At 56.8% G+C, this 25010-nt stretch overlaps 1 protein-coding gene across 2 annotated transcripts in view; it reads right to left on the reverse strand.

The window, feature by feature from the left end:
- Positions 1 to 985: 985 nt before the first annotated feature.
- EXOC4 (exocyst complex component 4) overlaps positions 986 to 25010 on the reverse strand; it is a 121805-nt gene continuing 97780 nt past the window's right edge. Inside the window, exons 15-18 of one of the 2 annotated variants that reach the window (XM_078861135.1) lie at positions 23695 to 23848; positions 22949 to 23127; positions 22277 to 22436; positions 986 to 1377 (exon numbers count right to left, since the gene is read on the reverse strand). In XM_078861135.1, the coding sequence (XP_078717261.1) occupies positions 1356 to 1377; positions 22277 to 22436; positions 22949 to 23127; positions 23695 to 23848 (515 nt within the window). In that variant the 3' untranslated portion in view covers positions 986 to 1355. Of the gene's footprint in view, positions 1378 to 16777; positions 19882 to 22276; positions 22437 to 22948; positions 23128 to 23694; positions 23849 to 25010 lie in introns of those variants that run through there. The other variant, XM_078861134.1, reaches the window with a different exon arrangement.

Here is a 25010-nt window from a genome sequence, read left to right on the forward strand (position 1 = left end):
GCTCAAAACGCACCTAGCCTGGCACAAGCGCCGTGGCGTCAGCGCCACGTAGCTGCGCATGGCGACCTGTGTCCCTGAGGGTGGCCACGAATTTCTCACTCGGCCTCCCCGACCTCTTTTGTCGACAGAGCAGCGGAGTCGGCCGTGTGCGAGCCGATGCATCATTCACATCCAATACCACAGGGAGGGAAAGCGGTGTGCACGCTTGTGTGACTGTGTGTGCGTGTGTCTGTGTGTGTGCACGCTTGTGTGACTGTGTGTGCGTGTGTCTGTGTGTGTGCATGCGTGTGTGACTGTGTGTGCGTGTGTCTGTGTGTGTGCATGCGTGTGTGACGGTGTGTGCGTGTGTCTGTGTGTGTGTCTGTGTGTGTACTCCGACTGGACCCAGGACTCGGCACCTGGACCCGATGACCCTGCGCCTGGGCCCAGGACCTTGCACATGGACCCAGGGACCAGGGGGCTCTCTGGGCTCTCTGGGCTCTGCATCTGGACCCGATGACCCTGAGGTGAGCGCGACACTCGCTCGATGTTGTTTTAAGTCTCGCGTTAAACACTCCCCATCATCGGTGAACCAATTCGTTCGCCTCGTGCCCGTAAGTGAACAGTCTCGGGTGATTCAGCTGGACAGGAATTTTATTTGTACAAGATTACATTAATTTGTACAGGATTATATTAATAGGATCACAACTGTAAATGTTAAATGAATCGTGTAAGTCTGCAGAATTCGTGACTGCCGCGTCTTCAGGGTCGCTATCCATGGTCGTCTTTCAAACCTCGACTGGTTTCTCGGCGATTCGCGGAAAACCGCGGCTCGCCGGCCGAAAGTGTTGGTGAAACGTTGAATTGCTTCAAAATGAGCGTTTTCAAGGCAAAATGTAATGGGACAGCGCCCCCTAGGCGCTACAGCGCCCCCTGGTGGTGGAGGAACAGCGCCCCCTGGTGGACAAATGTTGATGTGCATCACAAAAATAAAATCAACTTCCTCCCTCTGTCCCACCCCTCTCCTGCAGGCCTCAGCTCTTCGTGGCCTGCAGGTGTCGCTGACGCTCCAGTGTGGCCCTCCTCCATCAGCCACTGCAGCCCGGCATATGCACAACAGAGACACGACATTGCATATTAATACATCCACATAGAACAACTGCGCCGTGTAAACCACTCACCAAGTGGCCTGATGCAGGCTGATGAAGCGTCTTGCGTTGCGCGGTTGCTTCACGGGAGAGAGGATGTATTCGTCTCTCCGCCGCCAAGGGCGAGATTCGAACTCGGCAGCTCCGAGTTGCCGGTCCCTCGCCCAGCACGGCAGAGCCACCGCGGCTCCCACACAGATGCTGGCCCCGGAGGTGCCCCAAGTGATGTTACTTCACGCACGGGATTGCCCTGCAAATTAGATGTGCGTGGTGACGTCATCAGGCAAGCTGCAAAATAAATAAATAACGACAAAAAATATAACTATTTGAGAGCGGGATTCGAACCCGGGTTGATTGTGTTGGAAGGCTGCAAACATTACCACTATACTACACAAAAGTAAACTTACTTGAGGAACTTCTATTTATTAAGTAGTCATCGATTTGAACATTGACATGTTAAAGTTTTTATTTGTGTTATATTAATATATCGACATGTAATAAAGTGGATACTTGTAATGATGTCCATTGCAAATCGTTGCCTAAGCTACATACAAAAAAAACAATAAACACGATAAAGAGAAACTTGACTGGACGCGAACCTGTGTCCCTGTGCTTCACGGCCCACAGCAAATCCGCTCGGCCACTGCAGCTCGCAGTCGACACCCGTGTGTGAGTCGTCAAATAGAAGTCGCGGGGGGTCTTTGTCTCACTGCGTGTGTCACTGTGTGTGTGACACTGTGTGTGTGTGTCACAGTTGGAAACGTTTAGGCTGGCCTGCCTACGATCCATCCTGGGTTTAACCAGGCTGGATTGTGTGAGGAGCTCACAAGTCCTTGAAAGATCTGGGCAAAGTCCCATCAGTGAGCTCCTCCGGCAGGCAAGGCTGCGTTGGCTGGGTCATGTAGCCCGCATGCCCAGCCACCGCATGCCTAAGCAGCTTTTGTTCGGCCGGATCGAGGGGGCTAAACGGCGCGGCACGGGCTAGAGAAGAGATGGAGTGATGTGGCACAGGAGGACGTGGAGCTGAGTGGACTTGCTGATGACTGGTACCAGCGGTGTCAAGATCGGCCTCAGTGGAGGAGGCTCGTGAAGGACGCTACTGGGCAGTTGGAGGCAGTCGCCCTCCAACAACAACGGAGGGCGGAGGAGCGACGCTCACAACAACGAGCGGAGCGCCGGGTGGCTAAAGCACAGCAAGTTGGCACAGTAGGGGGCACAGGTGGTGCATCAGCCAGTCATCTCGGTCATCTCGGTCAGTCGACCCGTGGCACCTGGGTCTGCCCCGTGACCTCCTGCCAGCGGGCGTTCGACACTTCACGTGGCCTCAAGGTGCACATGGCCTGGCACAAGCGTCGTGGTGACGTCACCGCCACTTAGTGGCGAATGGCGGTTGTTGTTGTTGTATACGTGTGTATGTGTGTATATATGTATGTGTGTGTATGTGTGTATGTGCGTGTATATATGTATGTGTGTATGTGTGTATACGTGTGTGTGTGTATGTGCGTGTATATATGTATGTGTGTATGTGTGTATACATGTGTATGTGTGTATATATGTGTGTGTGTATACATGTGTATGTGTGTATATATGTATGTGTGTATGTGTGTATACATGTGTATGTGTGTATATATGTGTGTGTGTATGTGTGTATGTGTATAATATGTGCGTGTGTATATTCGCGTGCACATTCTCGTTTTCTCACCGCGAGTCCCAGGGGAAATGGCAGCGGCACGGCGCGTGCATCTTGGCGGCGAATCCGAGACAAAATATCTATCAGGGTTCGTCTCCTCGGCCCCAGCTCGCGTCCCCCGAGACGGCGGAGCAGATAGCATTTGTGTGGGTAAGGATGATGGATCGCGAGGTATCACAGGTGGAACAAGGCGGGTCAACGGCGCGCCAGCCCCGAAGGGAGCGCGCTCGCACGAAGACGAAGAGCGCTGGCGCGGCGTGCCGGGGGCAGAGCGCGCCACGCGCGGGGGGAGCCACCTTCGGTGACGCTGGTGCGGGCACGGCAACCCCGGGGTGCTCGTTCAAGTCTGAGTCGACCGAGCGGTAGTCCAGAACGGGTTTCAAGGTATTCGCAATGAATGCTGGCCTTGAGCGGGGATCGAACTCGGGTAGCCGGTTTGGTAGCGCGCCTGCTCACGTATCGGTGAAGAACAATGAAGGCGCAGCCCTGCAATTGCTCGCTCTCGTCCACTGCTGGCGGAAAATCTGCCACTATTGGGGGCTCTAGAGGTCGCCTTTGCACGCTGGCCAGAAGATCCCCGCATGACCGCATAGACCGCGGAGGCAATCGCTGTTAGCGAGCACAGTAGCACTCTGTACATGCCGCGTCGGGCACTCTTTGAGGCTCAGTTGATCTAAGGCAGTGTTCTTCACTGGCTTTCACAGGGGGCCACTTTCACCATTAAGACATCGCCACACATTTGAAACCATTGGGGGTTTCACAGGAGCACGACCGTGATGATGATGATGATGGGGGGTGTTGTCACGTGAATTGTCGGGGGCCGCACTAAAGGCTACGAGGAGCCGCGAGTGGCCCACGCGCCTCGTCATGAAGAGCGCTGCTCCCAGGGAAGGTTCAACAGCCGGCGTGACAGCACTCGCCGCTGTTGTTAGCGCAGTGATTAGCGCACCGTAGCGCGGTGCGCTAATCACTGCGCCACCGCTCCACCCTAGCATATACATTCATATACAGAGCTAGACACACTGTCTATGTAGATATGCAACACAAAGACTCCCCCCCCGTGTAGCCTTTAACAGACTTGAGGCAAGCGCTGTGAGCGAGCACTTGTGAAAGGCGGCACGGCACACGAGTAGGTGTGGGTGGCCAGCACCACGCCCGGCCGCCTTTGTCTCCCCAGTCGCGATGTCTACACACCGCACCAGGTACTCATTTGAGGCTCGACAGAGCCACAGCTGTCAACCCACACGGTTTACCCGAATTCTTGTACTACAGGGACATTGAGTTTACAGGTCCATACGGCGGTACAGCCGTTTCAATACGGGCAAAGCAACGTTGTGTCTGTCTGTTTGTGTTTCTCCCTTGTGATGGGACTTTGTAGGATGAACGTTGAGATGTATAAGGATACGGGGTGACCAATATGGTCTGAATTGGTCTGTAATAAGGTACTGCATGGATAAGGGGTTGACGGGCATGCAGTACATAAACACACACACACGTGTGTGTGGCCAGGGGCATTTACGAACTAATTCTGGGGACAGTGGAAATCTCCAGGCGCAGGGCGACCAAGGCTCCTGACTGGATCCATGCGCACGTGTTAGCAGCGCGGCCGCTGGTGTTAGCCAGGAATCGAACTCAGGTCGCCGGCTTCATATCGAGCAGTGCGCCCAGCACCGCTCCCCCATCGTGGCAATAACAACGGCAACAACAAGTGTCCTAGTTACCATCATCATCATTATCATTATTATTGTTGTTGTTGTTGTCCATTATCATCATTAATGGATAATAATGGGCCCACGGTGGCCTCGTGGTGTCAGAAGAGTCACGGGGAGGTCGGGGACATTCATCACGGACACCGCGCGGATCGATCGGAAAACTCCAAGCGCCTCCTCCTCCCTCCATCCCTAATGGAGGCTAATGGAGTCACTCCGCTAAACCCTAGGGGTTGGGAGGGGGGCTGTGTCTCCCGGCAGAAGGGGGGCACCACGAGGTCCCTGGATAGGGGTCCTGGGGATGAGCGGAGGAGGAGGAGATGATGGTGGTGGTGGTGGTGGTTATGCTGAAGGTTCATTGGTTGCGAGTAGCGCCGTGGGATCATTGAACCCTGAAGATGCAATCATCCTCCTCCCCAGCCACCGCGAGCGGCAATTTACGGGTCCCCTATAGAAGTCGAGATTACAGCGCAGTGCGCTAACCACTGCGCCACCGCTCCCGATACGGACACGAAGACAAAGGACAAATATCCCCGTTCAGTAGACACCTGCGGTTGTTAGCGAGCATCTGTTATGGTTGGACCAATGTACAAGTGAGCGCTGATGCCAGCACTACACACCCGGCCGCCTTTGTCTCCCATGTGTTGATGTTTACACATCGCCCGAAAAACTCATTTTGAAGGCTGAGTCAACCTACGGTAGGCCCGGAACTGCTTCCGATATCACCCGCCACTGATGTTAGTAGTGGCCTGGAATTGAGACTTTGGTTATCGGTCGGGCCCCGCTACATTGGGGACGTTTGGCCACGAGCCCCACTCGGGAAGAGTTTTGACTCCGCGTGGGAGGAGCGCGGAGTCCCCGGAGACAACCCCAGCGGCGGCGCGCCTACAACACCTGGCAAGCCCCCTGCGTGGTGGCCACCACCCAGCCGAGTGCCGCACTCGCCACAGATGCCATAGAATCTGGCGCGCCCGTTGTGAATTCGGTCAGAGTTCACGCGAGTTCCCGGCTTGCAGGTCAAGTGCCTGGTGGAAGGTGGAGGATGTCTGATGACCCCGCCTTGCTGGGTGGCTCCTGCCCCGCGTGGGACCCCTTCCCGCCTGCCTCTGCTACTGCTGCTGCTGCTCCTGCTACTACTGCTGCTCCCATCCTCTCGCTGAGGGGTCCCTGCTCGCGGGCAGCAGAGGGCAGCATTTACGCGTGGAGGTCGTGATCCAGAGTCTTCGTGGAAACCGCACGTGACCCCCACCCACCCCCATTGAACACGTGGCGAGTATCGATCCGAGTTCTAGATTTGATTTCAATAATAATAACCTCCACTTCAAATCTCAAGTTACGGGGAGAGCCGGCAGTACAAGAATGTGAGTTTTAAGACGGTGATTTTAAAGTGAAACAGACTCAAAATCCCGAATTGACCGAGAAAGGAGATTCCAAAATCGGGGCGCCTGGCTGCAGAAGGCTCCGTCTCCCACATGACATAGTCGGGTAAGATGTTAAAACATATTGTGGGATATAATTCTGTTGAATAAATTTCGGAAGTGCGTTGTGTTATTTGTCTCGTTTGTACTGTCTGGTTGTTTGTCTAAGCAGATGTTGCATCGTTACAGAATGTAAGCAGTACATTTGTTTCAAGTCTAACACAGATTGGGAGCGGTGGCGAGTCGGAAATTGCAGGGCTGCGCCTTCACCCCACTGTGTGTTTGGTGTGGACCAACCAGGAACACGCAGGAATACGCTCAATTAAGTTCGCGAGATGTTTTTTTCATTCTTAATTCTGCTGGGAGTGAAAACAGACCTCTCCCCCCCCCCACGTCCTTCCCTCCTCTCCTCTTTTTAAACACAAAACCACGACGCCGATTGTCGGCGAGAAGCGCGCCTGGGGGCATGGAGAGCCGCGCGGGCGGTGATGGGGGCGGGGAGGGAGGGGATGCAGCCAGGTGGCTGCCTGTGTCTGTCTGTGTGTGTCTGTCTGTGTGTGTGTCTATCTTTGTGTGTCTGTGTTTCTGTGTCTGTCTGTGTGTGTCTGTCTGTGTGTGTGTGTCTATCTGTGTGTGTCTGTGTGTGTCTGTGTCTGTGTGTGTGTCTATCTGTGTGTGTCTGTGTCTATCTGTGTGTGTATGTGTCTGTATGTGTGTCTGTCTGTGTGTGTCTGTGTCTATCTGTGTGTGTCTGTGTATGTGTCTGTAAGTGTGTCTGTCTGTGTGTGTCTATCTGTGTGTGTCTGTGCGTGTGTCTGTGTGTGTCTATCTGTGTCTGTGTGTGTCTATCAGTGTGTGTCTGTGTGTGTGTCTGTGTCTATATATGTGTGTCTGTGTCTGTCTGTGTGTGTCTGTCTGTGTGTCGGTGTCTATCTGTGTGTCTCACTGGCCCCAACAGTCTTTAAACAGGCTACAGGGGGAATCGATGTCTTTGTGTCTCTGTCCGCCTGTCTCTGCGTCAGGGCACTCACGACGGGTGGCTGAGCTCCCAGCGCCTGGCAGGAGTGGCGGCGAGCCGCTGCCTCGACAGAAGGAGATTCTTCCTCTTCTTCTTATTATTATTCTTCATTCACAAATTCTCAAACCGTCTCGGCGCGAACCGACATTGCCTCACATAAGCGGACAAGGTTGTTAGGAACCACGGCGCGTGGAAGAGGAAGAGACAAGAAAGAGGAAGAGCCCATCGGGGCGGTGGCACAAGGCGCGTGTGTGTGTGGGTGTGTGTGTGTGGGTGTGTGTGTGTGGGTGGGTGTGTGTGGGTGGGTGTGTGTGGGTGGGTGTGTGTGGGTGGGTGTGTGTGTGGGAGCTCCTCCGACAGGCAAGGCTGCGTTGGCTGGGTCATGTAGCCCGCATGCCCAGCCACCGCATGCCTAAACAGCTTTTGTTCGGCCGGATCGGGGGGGCTGGACGGGCGCGGCACGGGCTAGAGAGGAGATGGAGTGATGTGGTACAGGAGGACGTGGAGCTGAGTGGACTTGCCGATGACTGGTACCAGCGGTGTCAAGATCGGCCTCAGTGGAGGAGGCTCGTGAAGGACGCTACTGGGCAGTTGGAGGCAGTCGCCCTCCAACAACAACGGAGGGCGGAGGAGCGACGCTCACAACAACGAGCGGAGCGCCGGGTGGCTAAAGCACAGCAAGTTGGCACAGTAGGGGGCACAGGTGGTGCATCAGCCAGTCATCTCGGTCATCTCGGTCAGTCGACCCGTGGCACCTGGGTCTGCCCCGTGACCTCCTGCCAGCGGGCGTTCGACACTTCACGTGGCCTCAAGGTGCACATGGCCTGGCACAAGCGTCGTGGTGACGTCACCGCCACTTAGTGGCGAATGGCGGTTGTTGTGTTGTGTGTGTGGGTGTGTGTGGGTGGGTGGCTGTGTGTGGGTGTGTGTGGGTGGGTGTGTGTGTGGGTGTGTGTGGGTGTGTGTGTGGGTGTGTGTGGGTGGGTGTGTGGGTGTGTGTGGGTGGGTGTGTGTGGGTGGGTGTGTGTGTGGGTGTGTGTGGGTGGGTGGCTGTGTGTGGGTGGGTGTGTGTGGGTGGGTGTGTGGGTGTGTGTGGGTGGGTGGGTGTGTGTGGGTGGGTGTGTGTGTGGGTGTGTGTGGGTGGGTGGGTGTGTGTGGGTGGGTGCCACTTCGAGGTGGCGAGCCAGCGGGGAGACTTTGGGCGCCCGCGATGAACGCGTGGCTTGGGTGGAACCCATTGGCTTCTGGAGGCCAGGCGAGTCGCTGGTAATCTCACTGGATTCTCGCACGATTATCCATGAACAACGTAACACGTGACATCAATCACACCGCCAATTAACCGTGGCTGTGGAGGAGGATCTACGTAACGGTAAATAAGCGGGCGATTCGCCTCCCATCCCAGTTCTCCATGAAAAAGAAACCAGTTCGCCATGGGGAGAGACATCCCATCAGCCGCACGGCCTTCTGGGAGCGCACCGTTTCAGCAACACTGGTTGAAATGACGCGAAGCCACGCTCTGTTGCACGGATTTGACATTCAGTGTTATCATCCTGCGTTTTAACAATCCACAAAGCGCCTCTGCAGCACGACGAGCCGATTCCATCGCTCCATCTCCTCGGCGAACGTGCTCTCGGAACGTGCCATGACTATACAGGCCTGGCATTAATTACAATTCGCGAGCAGCCTCTCATCGCCGGACCACCCGGGCCGATTCCCCCACTGGAACTTCCCAGACGGGACCTGCCGGGCTCGTTGAGGGCGCTGAGGCCGCGTGCGGCACTGGAGCTTGGCGGATGGAGCCTCCCCGAGGCTCATAACGACTCATTTACTCCGAGCTCATAGGGGACACGCATGGGCACAAGTTACCGGCGTCTCATCAATAATTAAGGCCGGGGTGGAGGAGGGGTGGAGGGGTGGGGGAGGGGTGTGGGAGTCGCGCTGCGGGAGAAACCGAGGCTATGTTAGGTCAAGGTGAACAGGTCATCATCACGCAGATGCCAACACCGTACCTCGCCATCGCGTCCTTCCTTCTGCCAGATTATGTCGTGTGTTGCAAGGTCGCATGCTGACCGACTTCAAAGGGCTGCTCTTCCAGTCTCACCATCGTCTGGCCTGGCGTCTTCTTGGCACAGCGTTGGCACTCTCCTTCAACGACTCTTCTGACGGTCTCATAGCCACCACCACGACCGATGCGTCTTCACCTGGCTACCAAGTCTCCACGTCCTCTGAGGCCCCTTCTGAGAGACTCATCGCCAGCACCTGGCTGCAGGCCTCCCCCTGTCCCACCGTCCCCACGTCACCTACACCGCTCGCTTTTCAGAACTTTATAAGTTGCGTGTCCCCTCTAAGTACGGTCAACACCACCCCCCCCCCTCAACATCACCCTAACACCCCCAATCCCAAAGTCAGACACCCCACGGCGGGAGGGGGCCCCCTCATCATCATCCAGCAGTGGATTGACAAGAGGGGTTGCCCGTGTGCCTGAACACGGGCAGCGATGTTTATTTCCGCGCTCAGAATTTAACTGCGAGAGTGAAATGGCGATGAATGTTAATTGGCGGAGGGAAATAATGAGGGTTGTGTGGAATTAAATTCAATTTCCAGAGGCTCGTGCGTCGCGTGCGGCGTGGGTCCGCGTGTTAATGCGATTCGGAATTAAATCGAGACAGCTCCTCCACCACGTTGCGCATTTTAATTCACCTTGTCCGACACGATGCCACTGGGACGGCGGCGGCGGCGGGCAATAAAACGTGAGACATTTTCAACAAATGAATCCGCGCATAATGGAGATGTGGCACCGCGACTCTTCCACTCCTGTCGCCACCACTCACGCAAACGGCCTTCACTCTCGCGTCCAGCACGAACCCGGGGGGCACCAGCTTCCCCTGCTCCTCCTCGAGTCACGGCCCCACATCCCACTCCCCAACCTCCAGCCGGCGACTCGACACGGGGGTGGTTGGGGCTGTGCTGCTGCACGATGGACGGCCACCCAGCGCTGTGGAGGCAGCAGCCAGGGTTGGTGGATCACCGCACAGATTTTGTGTAATTCCCCTTGCCATGGGCGGCGTCGAGGAGGCGCCGTGCCCTGGCTCTGGCAGGAGACGGCGGTACAACAACAGCGGCACAACAACAGCGGTACATGTTCGTGGTGGCGAAACAGTCAAAACGACAACAGTCATGGGGCCCCCCGCTCAAGATGAAGCTGGCCACGGGGGAAGGGCTCCTGATCGGGCCCCGCGACCTACACTCATGCCGGCTCTAAACAAATTCACCAAAGCGCTGATGGGCGAAGGCATCCCCACGCCCGCGTGGGTTACGCGGGTAGTTTGACCATACTTCACCACGCTGGTCACTGCGGGTTGGGTGGAGGCAGGTGTGTGTGTGTAGATATATAAAAGTGTATTCATAGCGTTGACGTTGCGGTGACGCGTGGACAGCAACATCTTCTATCGTCCCCGCGGGTCGAATCGACCCCTGAGTTCCAAGCGCGCGCCTCTGGGCGGGCGCCTTCATGTTGAGGGGGAAGGGGGGGGCTTAGAGAGGGGCGGGGGAGTGGGGGCATCATTGCGGGGGGGGGGGGCATTGAGAGGAGGAGGAACGAGGTGGCACGCCTCTTGACTGGGCCCTCGCCAAGTGGAGTTTCTCTTCTTCACGACATTTTGGCGGCGACAATCAGGGCCGGAAATGCAAATCCTAAAAAAATTAACTTCGATCGTTCGTGGTGGGGTGGAGGGGGTTGTTACTCTGCCCCCCCTCCTCCACCCATCCCTCTTTACATCTCAGTAGCAACTCTCATCACCATCCCGAGCCCCAATTCCACCCTCCCCACCCACCCAACCCCATCCCATCTCATCCTCCGCTGTCTCGGGAGATCGATGCAGGAACATCCGCACTCAGGTGAGCGAGCGTGCAGGGCGGTAAAGGCGCAGCCCTGCAAGTGCTTTGTTCACTGCTGGCGGGAGGGCCTCCACTAGAGGCCGCTCTCGAGGGCCTCTCTATGGAGAGTGGCCAGGATCGCGCTCTCTCTCTGCACATTGTGAAAGGGCAGGATGTAAACGTAGTTGACGATTTGCAGTGGTGACACCCGGGGCCTCACAGCAACAAGGGGCTGGGTTCAACTCCCGCTTCGAACTCCTTTCCGTGTGGAATTCCTGTGTCCTCCCTCTGTTCGGTGTGGGTTCCCTCCGGATAAACACCGCTATCATCTCACAGCGAGGATAAACACACGACGCAATTGGCATTGGCCAAACCATCCCAATGCTGAGCAATCTACCTGCAATCTACTCAATCGGGGTCACGCGCAGCATCAGCATCGCCCCCGAACACTTGGCAGCACCCTCCTTACAAAGGGTCTCGAGACTCTGCGACGCTTCGCTGGGTAAGCGAGCGGAATATCAATGAATAGCGACGACGATGAGTGGAGCGAGATTGGTGGGAGACACGAGGCTTTGCAAACGTCGTCCCCCCGTTGCGTTCAGTGGGGTGTCTATAAACGGATCACGGCGTTCCCCGACGCGTGGGTCCAGCACGACGGCGACGGACGTCCTGCGTGGAGACGGAGCGATGGGAATCCACTCGCGGGTGCGAGGTGGATTGGTGGATTGTTAAAAACAACAACTCAGGATGGCGATGAGGGATAGCGGCGGCTTTGGGAGGGTGGAGGGGGGCCTTCATCCAGCAGGGGATTGATCATGACTGGTATCGATAACGAGCGACGGGGTGGGGGGGGGGGTAGTAACGACGAGGTGGGGGTGGGACGAGGTGGGGGTGGGGCTAGGGGGTGGTGGGGCTAGGGGGTGGTGGGGCTAGGGGGTGGTGGGGCGAGGTGGGGGTGATGGTGGGATTAGGGGGTAGTGGGGCGAGGTGGGGGTGGGGCGAGGTGGTGGTGGGGCGAGGTGGTGGTGGGGCGAGGTGGTGGTGGTGGGGCGAGGGGGTGGTGGGGCGAGGTGGTGGTGGTGGGGCGAGGGGGTGGTGGGGCGAGGTGGTGGGGCGAGGTGGTGGTGGGGCTAGGGGGTGGTGGGGCGAGGTGGGGGTGGGGCGAGTTGGGGGTGGTGGGGCGAGGTGAGGCAGCCTGCGGCTCTTTAAAGAGCCGCTTCGTGACGTCATTTGTTAAGCAGCGCGCCGTCTCCAATTCACCACGGTGGTGCATTTTTAATATTGAGGTTTTTTTTGTTCCATCGAATCCGACAACGACGGCTCCTCTTCTTCTTCTTATTGTTGTTGTGGTTGCTGTTGTGGTGATTGTTGTTGTGGTTGTTGTTGTGGTTGGCGAGCTCCGGCCGAGGGGCTCGCGGTCCATGCCTCTCCCGCGTGTTGGGGCGCGCGCGTGATCCGCGTTTTTGTTACGTGGGGAGCGGTGGTGCAGCGGTTAGCGCAGTGATCTCCGCACCCGGCCACCCGAGTTCAATTCCCGCTCGCGGCCACCAACACCAGTGACGATTATCTGAACCGGTCTTGGGCTTCCCCTAGGTCGACTCAGTCTCAAACGAGTACCCGGTGCGGCGTGTAAACATCGTCACTAGGGAGACAAAGGCGGCCGGGCGTGGTGCTGATCACCCACCCACTCGTGTGCCGTGCGGGCCTCCATCGGTGCTCGCTAACAGCACTCGCCCCTACAGTCTGTGAAGGCTACACGGGGATCTGCGTCTCGTTTGTGCCATGGCGCGTGTCAGCGCTGTTCTGTGTCCGTCTAACAATGGTGGTGGTGGTTGTTGGTGGTGGTGGTGGTTGTTGGTGGTGGCCCTCATTGTTCTGGCGCTGTAAACCCGAGCACCTTGGCTAAGGTCACCTCGCCTCGGGTTCCCGCACAGGGGAATCGCGACGCGCAGAGGTTAGCAAGGAGGTGGAGCAGCAGCAGCAGGAGGAGGGCTGCATCTGCTCGAGAATTTCACAGATATTTAAATCCGCGTGCACGTCAATTTGCAGAGCGAAGCGCGCGTAGCATGCTACAATGCGCTCACGCGCGTGTGTGTCAGTGTCATTGTGTGTGTGGGTGTGTGTCCTTGTGTGTGTGGGGGTCAGTGTCCTTGTGTGTGTGTGTGTGTCAGTGTCATTGTGTGTGGGTGTGTGTCAGTGTCATTGTGTGTGTGGGTGTGTGTCCTTGTGTGTGTGGGGGTCAGTGTCCTTGTGTGTGTGTGTGTGTCAGTGTCATTGTGTGTGCGTATGTCAGTGTCATTGTGTGTGTGTGGGGGGGGGGGGGGTCAGTGTCATTGTGTGTGTGTGGGGGGGGTCAGTGTCATTGTGTGTGTGTGGGGGGGGGGGGGGGTCAGTGTCATTGTGTGTGTGTGTGGGGGTCAGTGTCCTTGTGTGTATGGGTCAGTATTCGTGTGTGTGTATATGTGGGTCAGTGTCACAAATCGCTTTTTAAAAAGTAACCTACAACGCCACAACTATTGCCATTATTAGGGGACAGAACGGTGATCCAATCTCCGACCCCCAGGAACAGGTTTGCAGATTTGCTGAGCATTTCTGTGGAGTCCTGGGGGAGGGGAAATCCCTCAGCCTGGAAAACATCGTGGGACAAAATGGGATGACCCTGCTGAGGCTGCGGTGCCTAAAATATTGGAAGAAGTCACCCCCTGTGAGTGGCTGGCTGAGGTGCCATCTGTTGAGGAAGTACTGAAGGCGATCCAGAGCCTGAGACCAGGAAAGAGGAGCGACGCTCACAACAGCGAGCGGAGCGCCGGGTGGCTACAGCACAGCCAGTTGGCACAGTAGGGGGCACAGGTGGTGCATCAGCCAGTCATTTCAGTCATCTTAAGTCAGTCGACCCGTGGCACCTGCTGGGTCTGTCCCGTTACCTCCTGCCAGCGGGCGTTTGATACTTCACGTGGTCTCAACGTGCACATAGCCTGGCACAAGCGTCGTGGTGACGTCACCGCCACTTAGTGGCGAATGGCGGTTGTTGTTGTGTGTATGTGGGTCAGTGTCCTTGTGTGTATAACTGTGTGTGTGTGGGGGGAGCGGTAGTGTAGTCATTAGCGCGTTGCGCTACAAACCCGGCGAATCGAGTTCGATTCTCCTTCACGGCCAACACCGGTCCTGGGCCTCCTCTAGGTCCACTCAGCCTCAAACGAGTACCTGGTGCGGTGTGTAAACATCGCCACTCGGGAGAGAAAGGCGGTCGGGTGTGGTGCTGACCACTCACCCCCTCGTGCAACGCGCCGGCCTTAATAGGTGCTCACTAACTGCACTTGCCCCAGCAGTCTGCTAAAGGCTATATGGGGGATCTTTGTCCTTGTGTGCGTGTGACCGCGTTTTGTGTGGGCTACGAACTCGGCGACCCGCCGTCGATTCCTGCTCACGACCAACAACAGCCGAGAAATGTTTGAACCGGGTCTGGGCTTCCCATAGGGCGACTCGGCCTTAAACAAATACCCGGAGCGACGTGAAATTTTTTTTATGGGGAGACAAAGGCGGCCGGGCCTAGTCGCTGGTCACACCACCTCCTCGTGCGCCGTTCCGGCCTTCATCGGTGCTGCTCGTCCACAGCAATTGCCACCCCGACAATCTGTTTCACGGCTGCACGCGGGATCTTGTCGTGATATGCATCCACACGTGGTGCCTGCCTGTGTTTATTATAGCCGTGACACAATTATGTCGCCGTTACCTTGGCAAAGGCTCCCCTCTTCTCCCCCTTTCTCCTGCACCGCGCAGAGAGGAACAGCGCCCCCCCCCCCCCCCCAGAGCCGTCAAGCGACGCTCTTCCTCGCGCCGCGGTGGAGACAAATTGGGGGGGGGGGGTAGTGGGGTGGAGGGGAGGGACGCTCAGCACTGTCGCTCTTTTGAAATCTCATTTCACACCATCAGGGCCGCGTCCCAGCCACCAACCACACACTTCCACACTCTTGTCAGAGCAATTTCATTTGACGGGTCCTTTTCATTTTTCATTAAAAATACAAAAATAAAATTCGCGTTCCTACGAGCTCCACTGCTCCGGCTCCTCTCCCCGCCCGCCGCTAAAGAGAGACGCGGAGACGAGACACCGCGGGGAGAAGTCGCTTGGGGAAAACGAGAGAGAGGAGAGCGAGAGAGGCAACAGCACAGCAGGGACATTGGCGTGTCGACAATGCGAGACAGCCAGATGTGTAGGATTCATCTCTGCACCACCAATCCCTCCACACAAAGACAAATATCCCCCGTGTAGCCTGAACAGACTGTTGGGGCAAGTGCTGTTAAGCGAGCACCTATGAAGACCCTCACGGCACACGAGGGGGTGGGTGGCCAGCACCACGCCGGACCGCCTTTGTCTCCCCAGTGGCGATATTTATACACCGTACCAGGTACTAATTTGAGGCCGAGTCGACCTAGGGGAGGCCCAGGACCGGTTAAGATAATCGCCACTGGTGTTGACCGTGAGCGGGAATTGAACCTCGCTGCGGCCCTAACCACTCCACTCGCGCTCCGCCCACACACACACACACACATGCACACACACACACACACGTGCACACACACACGTGCACACATACGTGCACACACACACGTGCACACACACACACACGTGCACACATACGTGCACACACACACACACACGTGCACACACGCGCGCGCACAAACACGCGCACCGACACACGCGCACAGACACACACGCGCACACACACACGTGCACACACACACGTGCACACACACACACGTGCACACACACACACGTGCACACACACGCACGTGCACACACACGCACCAACACGCCGAGTGCAGAGTTTCCTGTTCACCAGAGTCAAGGACTCGCGAGAGAATCCCCACCCCCTCCCCCAAATCAGTCTGGCTGTGAATTAATGGAACCACACTGGAGCCAATTAAGCTGATGCTCACTCAGGTTTGTCAATTTAAACCAAAAATTAATGTTCACTCGAGCATGCGCTCATTAACCACCGACGGACAAAACCCCCTTCGAAATCGGTCACGGCAAACCAACCTCGCCCATCATCAACCTCTCTCCATCCACTGCTAGATGGAAGCCTTCCTTCACTTTCGCAAGCGCCCAACCACCACGCTGCCACGGTCACCAACGCGTCCTGGTGCTGCGGTGTTTGGCTTCTCTTCTCCATATTCCAATGTCGCTCCAGGCGTCGCGTGTCAAAGGAACGGCAATTTGTATCTCCATGTGTTAGAGAACGGCCTGTGGAACGTGACATCACAGAACTACATTCGAGTTCCTTTCGACGTGCCAGGTGCTGTCGCGTTCTCACGTGCCCTGCCACGGAGAGAAGTGTTCATCGCAAGGAAATACAATTTCCTTTTTTGTCGATGCTGATGTTATGATCATTTACCCAGGAGAGCCACATAGAGACCAAATTAGCCATATCAAAATATAAACTTAAAATTATGGCTTTTTTCTGCAGTCGTTGGAAATAAAACAGGAAGAATGTTTAACCCTTTGAGCCGTTACAAACCTAACTACATGAAACCATCAACTCGCCACACTTGAGAACGCGGTTTAACCACAAGTAGATGCCAGCCTATGGGTCTCTCTATACCACTGGTGACTGGGCTGAGACCGCTACAAACGAAAACGCGTAGTAAATCACAGGCCATCCAGACTCGGATTTGAACGCAGGATATCGGGAGAGGCGGCTCAATAATCTTCAGACGGGGGCCACTTTCACCGTTCGGACATCGTCAGTGTGAGAGCCGCCACTCCGCCTGCAAGGGACGCTTGCACTTGTTGTGAATTGTCGGGCGCCACACGTCAGGGGCCGCACTAAAAGTCACCAGGGGCCGCCAATGGCCAGCGGGCCTTGCGATGAAGAGCACCGCGCTACACCGTCTCGCCTGCCACCATGTCCACCTTCCCTCGGGTCTGTGGCCATCCATGCGGTAATCGTGGTTGATGCGGGAAGGATTATTGTTGTTGTTGTTGCGGGCTGCAGACTGTCTGGCTGTGCGAGTCAATAGCGGTGCGCGGTCGTTGTCTGCAGGTAAAAATCTTTATTTGCCGCAATCGATCGTGCTGCTCACAAAGCGTTACATCTGGAGGGGGGGGGGGGCTTGGCGACACGGGACAGAGGACACGCTCCTGGAAAGTCGCTCACACGACGCACACCCGGTCGTCACACGTCCAGGACGCACGCGGTCACACGCACGTTCGTGCATGCTGGACAAGAAGATCCCCGTACGGACTTGGCAGACTGTTGGGGCGAGTGCTGTCGTCAGTGAGAAGCGCCTGTGAAGGGCAGCACGACACACACGGGGGCGGTGTGCCTTGAACAGCGCCCGAGCGTTTTTGTTTCCCTAGTGGCAATGTTTACACATCACACCAGGTACTTGTTTGAGGCCGAGTCGACCTAGGGGAGGCCCAGGACCGGTTTAAATATTTACTGTCACCGCCCCCTTTTAAAGACGGGTGTGGACACAAGACAAAGACACCCCGTATAGCCTTAACTGTTACGGCAAGTGCTGTTAGCGAGCACCTATGAAGGCCCTCCCGGCACACGAGGGGGTGGGTGGCCAGCGCCACGCCCGGCCGCCTTTGTCTCCCCAGTGGGGATATTTGAACCTTATGGCGGTACCCCGGGGTACCATAGTACCCCGGCTATCACAATGTCCGTGATGCGGTCATTTTTAGTCTGTTGGTCGGCGATGCGGAAATCGACTCATCTCGACGAGCTGGACACGATGCACTATTCAAAATTGAATTTTTCGATAATGAATTTTTTATGCTGTTTGGCGTTTCGACATCGCGGAGTGGCACTGATTTCGGATTGATTGGTACCCCAGTCGCGGAGTGAAGTACACCCCTGGACAAAATACTGTCCCAGAAATAACATTTAATTGCCTCGGCCATTTTGTATTATGTGGTACCCCGGGGTACCGCCATAAGGATCATTAATACACCGCAGGTTCAGATCATCGTCACTGGTAATGGTGGGCGTGAGCAGCAATCGAATTCTGATCGCCGGGAGAGGAGTGCTGCGTGCTAACCGCTGCGTTTCCGCTCACCACACACTCTCACGCGTCAGCTCGCTCACACGACGATTCCTACAGCAGCACTAAACAACGTTGCGCGCGTTACACATGCCAAAGGCCGAGTCTATATGAATGCACGCCACCACACACGGACCCCCATGTTCGGGGTATGGTGACGGTTCCCATTGATTTCACAAGGGACCCCCCCCCCCCGTAATAACCGTGGGTAGTACCGTGACGACCCAACCCCCCTTCCAAGAGGGGGGGGGGGTCTATAAATCCACCCAGTGGCAAGGGACGCCCGTGGCCCGGCTGTGCCTCTGCTGTGACTGCCCGAGTCTCATCGACCACACCACGTGATCCTACTACGGGACTCCCCGTGACCCCCGCGACCCCCGCATACCCGTGTCGAACCCAGCGACGCCTGGAGCGGCGGTCAAACCGCAGGGCAGCGCAGAGAGGCCGCGACGTAATTTATTCAGCGCGACGCACCTCTGCTGAATTAGCATTTCTTGATTGGAATGATGCTGGCTTTGAGTAAATTCTAATGCGGCTTGATTTCACGTTGAAATTACTGTGTAATGTTCGCTTAATTAAACTAATCAACCGCTGCTGTGATTTCTTGATTGCTTTTGCCCTCTGGCCGCACGGCAGTGCCCGACTGCCTCCCGCGATCGCCCCCGATCGCGGGTTTTAGGTTTAGGGTGGGGGGGCGTGAGATGGTGGTGGGGGGGGGGGGCTCCCCCCCTCCCAACTCTCACGGCAACGGTGGCAGGAGGCAGGAAGGGAGAAAGCGGGAACTGTCAAAAGAGACGCCAGATGGAGTCACGGTCGACTATTTTTAAGCACGAAATAAAAAAGCAAACACGTTTAGTTTTTTTCTTCTCCGTGGACTCGAAGCGTCGTGCCGCGACCCGGCGCCGAGACGAGGGGGGTGAGCAGCTGCTGCAGCAGCTTCAGCAGCTACAGCGAGGACAGCGGGGACAGCGGGGACAGCGGGGACAGCGGGGGGGGGGGGGGCGGGGTAGTCGCGCACGCTCCAAACTGGGATATATTGAGAGACGCGACGAGGGGAAGTCGGGGGTCCTTAATTCGACACGGCCACGACATTAACGAGATGGCCGAACGAGGTGGTCCTCTCCGCGCAAGCACGAGGGGGGAGACGGGGTCAGGGCCGTGGCTTCAGCGTTATCCGCGACCGAACGTAAACCGAGTTCCCACGAGAGACGCCGAGCCAGAGGAATCTGTAGCTCCGTAACGATGAAGTGGAACCTCGGCGTGATCCCAACACCTCGTCTTGCCCAACACGCGGCTACACCAGCTTACAGCCAAGACTGCAGCCCTGGCACGGACTCTAACCCAGCCTACACGTCATCGTCGCCAATCCACTGGTGGATGAAGGCCTCCCCTCCACCCCCCATACTTCACCACGCTCGTTAGAGCAGGTTGCTGAAGAAGGGGCTCCAGAACCGGTTCGGATATCACTCGCCACTGATGTTAGCCGTGGTCCGGAATCAACTCGGACCACGGGGATTCGTAGCGCGGTGATCTCTGCGCCACCGCTCCGCCAATCCGTCCGTCGAGAGTCTGCCCTGACGTACAAGGGCTGCAGCCGTCGCCCGGACTCTAAACCCTAACCCAGACTAACACGGAACTAACACGGGACTAACACGGGACTAACACGGGACTACGTACGGCTCCAACCCCTGATACCGGCGCGGAACAACGCCTTGGTCTCGGCCGAGCCGACGCGGCCACGCACGCCGGCGGCCCCTAGACGGTGGTGATCTTCTTGTCCTTGGCCGCCTGCTTGATAGCGTTCTGCTCGCGGATGATCTCCTTAAGGCGCTGCATGCGCCCGTTCTGCACCGTCTGGTCGCCCACGCCCGCCTGGCTGCGCTGCAGCAGCGCCAGCGCGTTGATGTAGTCGAGCTCCGAGTAGCGGACGCCCTGGTCCACCAGCACGCTGAGCAGCTCGTCCGGAGTGGTGTACATCATCTCGTAGTACTGCCTAGACACGCGCGCGTCACCACCGCAGGTTAGGCTATGCCAGACTGTGGCGGCAAGCTCTGTTAGCGAGCAGCACCTGCGGAGGCCGGCACGGCACACGAGGGGTACCCAAGTACCAACCTTGTCCGGCCACATTTATATCCCGAGTGGCAATATTTATACACCGTACCAGGTGCTCATTTGAGGCTGAGTCGACCTAGGGGAGGCCCAGGACCGGTTCGTTCGTCACTGGCGTTGACTGGCAGCGGGAATCGAACTCGGTTCGCCGGGTTTGTAGCGCAGCTCACTAACCGCTGCGCCACCGCTCCCCACGACACACACGTACGTGCATTGCGCAAGTCACGCGGCAGTGTTTCCTGGACAGGCATAAACATCGCACACAACGCCGTCACAGCCTCACTATCATTAGCGGTGTCAGCAATGTCGGCACCACCATTGTCACGGCGATCATCAGTGACAGCATTGATTATATGTACCCTATATATATAATTATTATTGTTATCTTGTTTTTTTTATATAATTCCAGTTTTCACATGGGTGCTCCGCACATACGCAATTACACCGCGTTTACACAATTATGCTTTGCAACATCATAATCATAATCGTCATCAACTTAAATCTTATCACGAGCCATTCTCAATCCACAGCTGGGCGAACGTCTCCCCGCGCGTGTCGTTAACATTGACGCGCATCACGTGAGCGTAATTAGTGTGGCCTGTCGCTCGTTAGCACGTGGGGTCCCCCCCTGTCCAGATGCCCCTACCCCATCCATCCACCCTCGTCCCTCGTCACGTCCCCCACCAAACGCCCACCACGGCTCCCGGTCGTGGAGGCGGTGGAGGAACCGCTCGGCTGTAACCACGACGACAACAATGTTCATCCACGAAGACCTCACCCAGTCCCAAGACTCACTCCAGGAGGGTCCTGCGACACTGCGCTTGTTTGGCCAATTCCACGATTAATGAGAGTTTGGCTTCGTGAGAGAGGAAACCGGAGAAAACCCACGGCGAATTGTGAGGAGGTAACACTCGGAGCTCCGTGCACATGGACTCATCCACTCGCTGGACCGCCATTGTCCTGGCCAACTTGTATACTCGCGGCAGGCTTGAGAGTCTCACAAATCTCTGCACGACCCGCCGACCCTCGCCAAGCGAAAAGCGCCGGGCCTCGCCGCCCGTGGGCGACGCCGCTCCGCCGCCGCTCAGTGCCCGTGGCTCGAGCGCAGAGCGGCGTAACGAGCCTCCGCGCTCGAGGTGATTTGCGCGGCTCACCGAGTGCACCCCCCCACCCCACCGGCAGCGCGCAGGAGGCCGCGTTCCGCGTGGGCGATGCGGCATGGAGTGCCAACACGGGTTGCCGTTTGTGACCCCCGGCCAAACGGGGCGCGGGCGGGGGGGGGGGGGGGGGCGCGCGGTTGAGGCGGCCCCTGTGGGGTTTGACGCAAAAAACGTTTTGAAATTGCGCCTAAAATATAAAGCGGTGCCTTTAGCCGGCTGCTCGCAAGATTCACCCCCCCCACACACCTCCCCCACCTCTCTCTACCTTGGTCTGGACCTTCATGTAAATCAGCTCATTAGCATCAGAAGCCTTCCCTTTTAAAGAGCAAACAACTCTTCTCTTGTAAATACGTCACGCTGTGAACTAGAGCCATTTTACATCACGTCGCCAATTACGTTTTCCTTTTGCAGGCCACCGTTGTTAAACAAACCGAGAGCCTGGGTTTGATTCCCGACTCTGGCGCCTGTCTGTGAGGAATTTGTATATTCTCCCCCCTGCTCTGCATGGGTTTCTTCTGGGTTCTCCGGTTTCCTCCCATAGCTAAACAAAAACAATGCAACCGGTATTGGCCACCCATCCCAATGCTGAAACATTGCCTGAATATTACTCACTTGGGATCACACACGGTAGCAGCAAAATCGCCCCCCTACTGCGATAACTTGACAGGACCTTCTTGAAAAATAGTCTTGAGATTCAGTCAAGCTTTCTTGGGTAAATAAGCAGAATGATAATCAATAGGTGATCAATGTTTTAATTGTGCTTGTGCAACACTGGCAACGCAGTATGCGTTCAACAGTTGTCTATCATTGCTACTGCGATCAAATGTATTTTGGTGAGATAGGACGATAGGACCATAATGCACTTCAGGAAATGCCGATGGATTTCGCATCGTGCGCAAAGGCTGTGCGCGCCTTACGCACGCCAGAAATGTACGTTTGTGCACACCTCTGCGTGCGTTGTTAATTCTAAACACTTATCGCTCGCGAGCGAGCAATCCCCGCCGTTGTTGCACTGGGCATTACGATGGCTGACACAGAGCGCCGCATACCAACCGCCCGCACTTTGCTGTCGATGGGACGCGGCAAAAAGGTCGCGGTCACTGAACCCTGGCCGCTCACCGTGCAAAGTCGAGGTCGGCCTCCCTCGACATGGTGATGTTGGTCAGGTTCTGCTGGAGCACGAAGATGTTGCGGCACATCTTCTTGATGCCGGACTCGCTGATGCGCTTGAAGTGCTGGGCGCCGTTGATCAGGATGGAGGAGATGAGGTGACCCAGGCCTGCAGGCGACGAGAGCGGAAGAGGTTACGGAACGCGGGGGATGCGGGGACGCAGCGAGCGTGACGAGCCACCGCCGCCCCCCCCACCCCGCCGGGTTTGTCTATCGCGGCGCGCGGTGATGCGGTGCCGATTCACGGATTAAAATCGATTTTTACATTTAGGATACACGCAGAGAATCATGCATGTGAGAGTCATCAGCTGTGCGAGAGTTATCGTGACCCCCCCCCCCCCCCCCGTCTCAGACAGACAGACGAACTGACGCGTCGACGCTATCAACCTCCGTTGAAACGAACGTATTCGCTCGTAGCCCACGCTGGATAGGTGATTCTTTAAGCCTGTAATGAACAAAGTTTTGCAGTCTGCATGCGCCGGCTCTTCTTTGAAGCCCACTTCTCCAAACTTATGACCCCGAAATGTGATAATTTAACACATTTTTGGTAAGACAATCTGTGAAGACTCCGGTTCACCCATTTGCACGCTCGCACGCACGCTCGTCCACACGCCGGCTCACCCTCGAAGATGTACTGGAATTTGTGGAGCTGCAGGCTGGCGTTCATCATTTCCTCGACGGCGCAGATGTCCTTGTTGAGCCGCACCACCAGCGGGTCATAGTCCATGCTCTCCACGTTCGCCACAATCGCGTAGTTGCCCTGCTTCGCCAGGGGGATCAGGTAATAGAAGCAGTGCACCCTGGGAGACATGAACGCACGCACACGTACAAGCGAGAGGTCAAGGCGGAGCCCTGCAAATGCTTACTCACGCTGCTGCTGGTGGGAGGGCCTCCACTAAGGGGAACTCGACGAGTGCCTCTAGAGGGTATTTGGCCTACTCTTCCACCACGCTGGCCAGATGTCTTGGAAGAGGTGGGAGTACCCACACTTGACCCCACTGCACCCGCACGAGAGGCATTCCACAATGGTTACAATGGGGGAGGGCAGACCCTCATCCAGCAATGGATTGGAAATATTGGCTGTTCACACAAGCCAATGGTTGATTGATCTCAGACCCAACGGAGCACCAAGGCCTTGGCACTCCTACAGTGTCAGGATTGGAAGTGACGTGGCACGGTGACACTCCGCAGTAGACTGATGACGAGCTGTATCGTCATCACCAGCCTCGATCAATCCACTGCTGGTCGGAGGCCTTCCTGAGTCGGGACCACCCCTCTCGATCCCGCAACGAGAAGCTGCGCACGTGGCATCGGCGGAGTCCAGCGGAGGGCCGGCGGGGCGGGGGGAGAAGGTGGCGGCCGCTCACCTGACCTCCAGGTGCAGCACGAGCAGACAGCGGTCCGCCATGTCCTGGAACTCGCGCGTCAGCCCCCACAGCGTGTTCAGGATCTGCTCGGGCACCGACAGAAGGTCCTTGTCGGGGCTCGACTCCGAGCCAGCGGGCGACATCGTGTCCTGGACTGGGGTGCGGAGGGGGGGGCGACGCGGGCACGCGCACGGGCCGGAGACGTGGGGGCACGAGGGAGGGCATGGGGGCACAGGGACAAGGTGATGACTTCGTATCGGGGTACAGAGATATGGAGGTATGGGGACAGGTGGACACGTGGTCGTGGTGACGTGGAGATACGGGGGCGCTGGGATAGAGGGGACGCGGCGATGTGGAGACACGGAGGACGTGAAGATAAGCAGACACAAGGACGTAAGGACGTGAGGGCGCAGAGAGAATGTGATACAGGGGTGCGAGGATATGTGGACATAGGGGCATGGGGTTAATGTGAGCACGGGGATATGGTGAAACGGAAACACGGAGTTAGGATACGAGGAACAAAGGGGCACGTGAACACTGGGACACGGGGACACGGAGACACAGAGGCACAGGGAAACAAGGGAACAAACGATGGTGTGCATTCGGACACGGGGATTGGATTCCGGGTGACGCCGATGGGGGGACTTGTTTGCGCTGTTGGGTAGGGTATAGATGTTGTTGACATGAACACAAGCTGGCAAAATATCCATCCATCCCACTCAAAAGGCGCTAGGTTCCCAGAAACACGTGATCCATTCACAGCCGAGCGCGTCAGTGTAAAGGCTGGCTGCCTCTCTCAACTCAACAGCCGAGACTAAGTGAGTAAATAACAGCGCAGAGGTGTCAACGCTCACGGTGATGTGCAAGAAGGGTTCCCGCTCACGTTACATGCTGCAGGTCACAACAATCGTGTGTGCGCGTGTGTGCGCGGCATGTGTATGAGCGAGGTGGATTGTGGCGCCACAGTAAGGGATGATGTTTTGCGAAAATACGTGAATCCTGCAGTGCATCAATCGGGGTTCATAAATGACGTTGGATTGTAGGTACCAATGAAGACAAAGGCGGCCGGGCTTGGTGCTGACCACCCACCTCCTAGTGTGCCGTGCCGGCATTCATAGGTGCTACCCGCTAACAACGCTTGCCGCAAAAGTCCGTTTAGGAACTACAGGGGGGATCTTTGTCTCGTGCGCGTGAGCAGCGGTGACGCGGTGCGCGTGTGTGCGGTTTGCGTGCGGCGAGTGTGTGAGGCGCGTGAACTTCCTCGCCGTGCGTGCCCCCGAAGTGCTCCGTGGCGAAGTCGCCATGGGAGCCGGTGC

This window comes from Lampetra fluviatilis, chromosome 11 (assembly GCF_964198595.1).
Source record: "Lampetra fluviatilis chromosome 11, kcLamFluv1.1, whole genome shotgun sequence".
NCBI lineage: Eukaryota > Metazoa > Chordata > Hyperoartia > Petromyzontiformes > Petromyzontidae > Lampetra > Lampetra fluviatilis.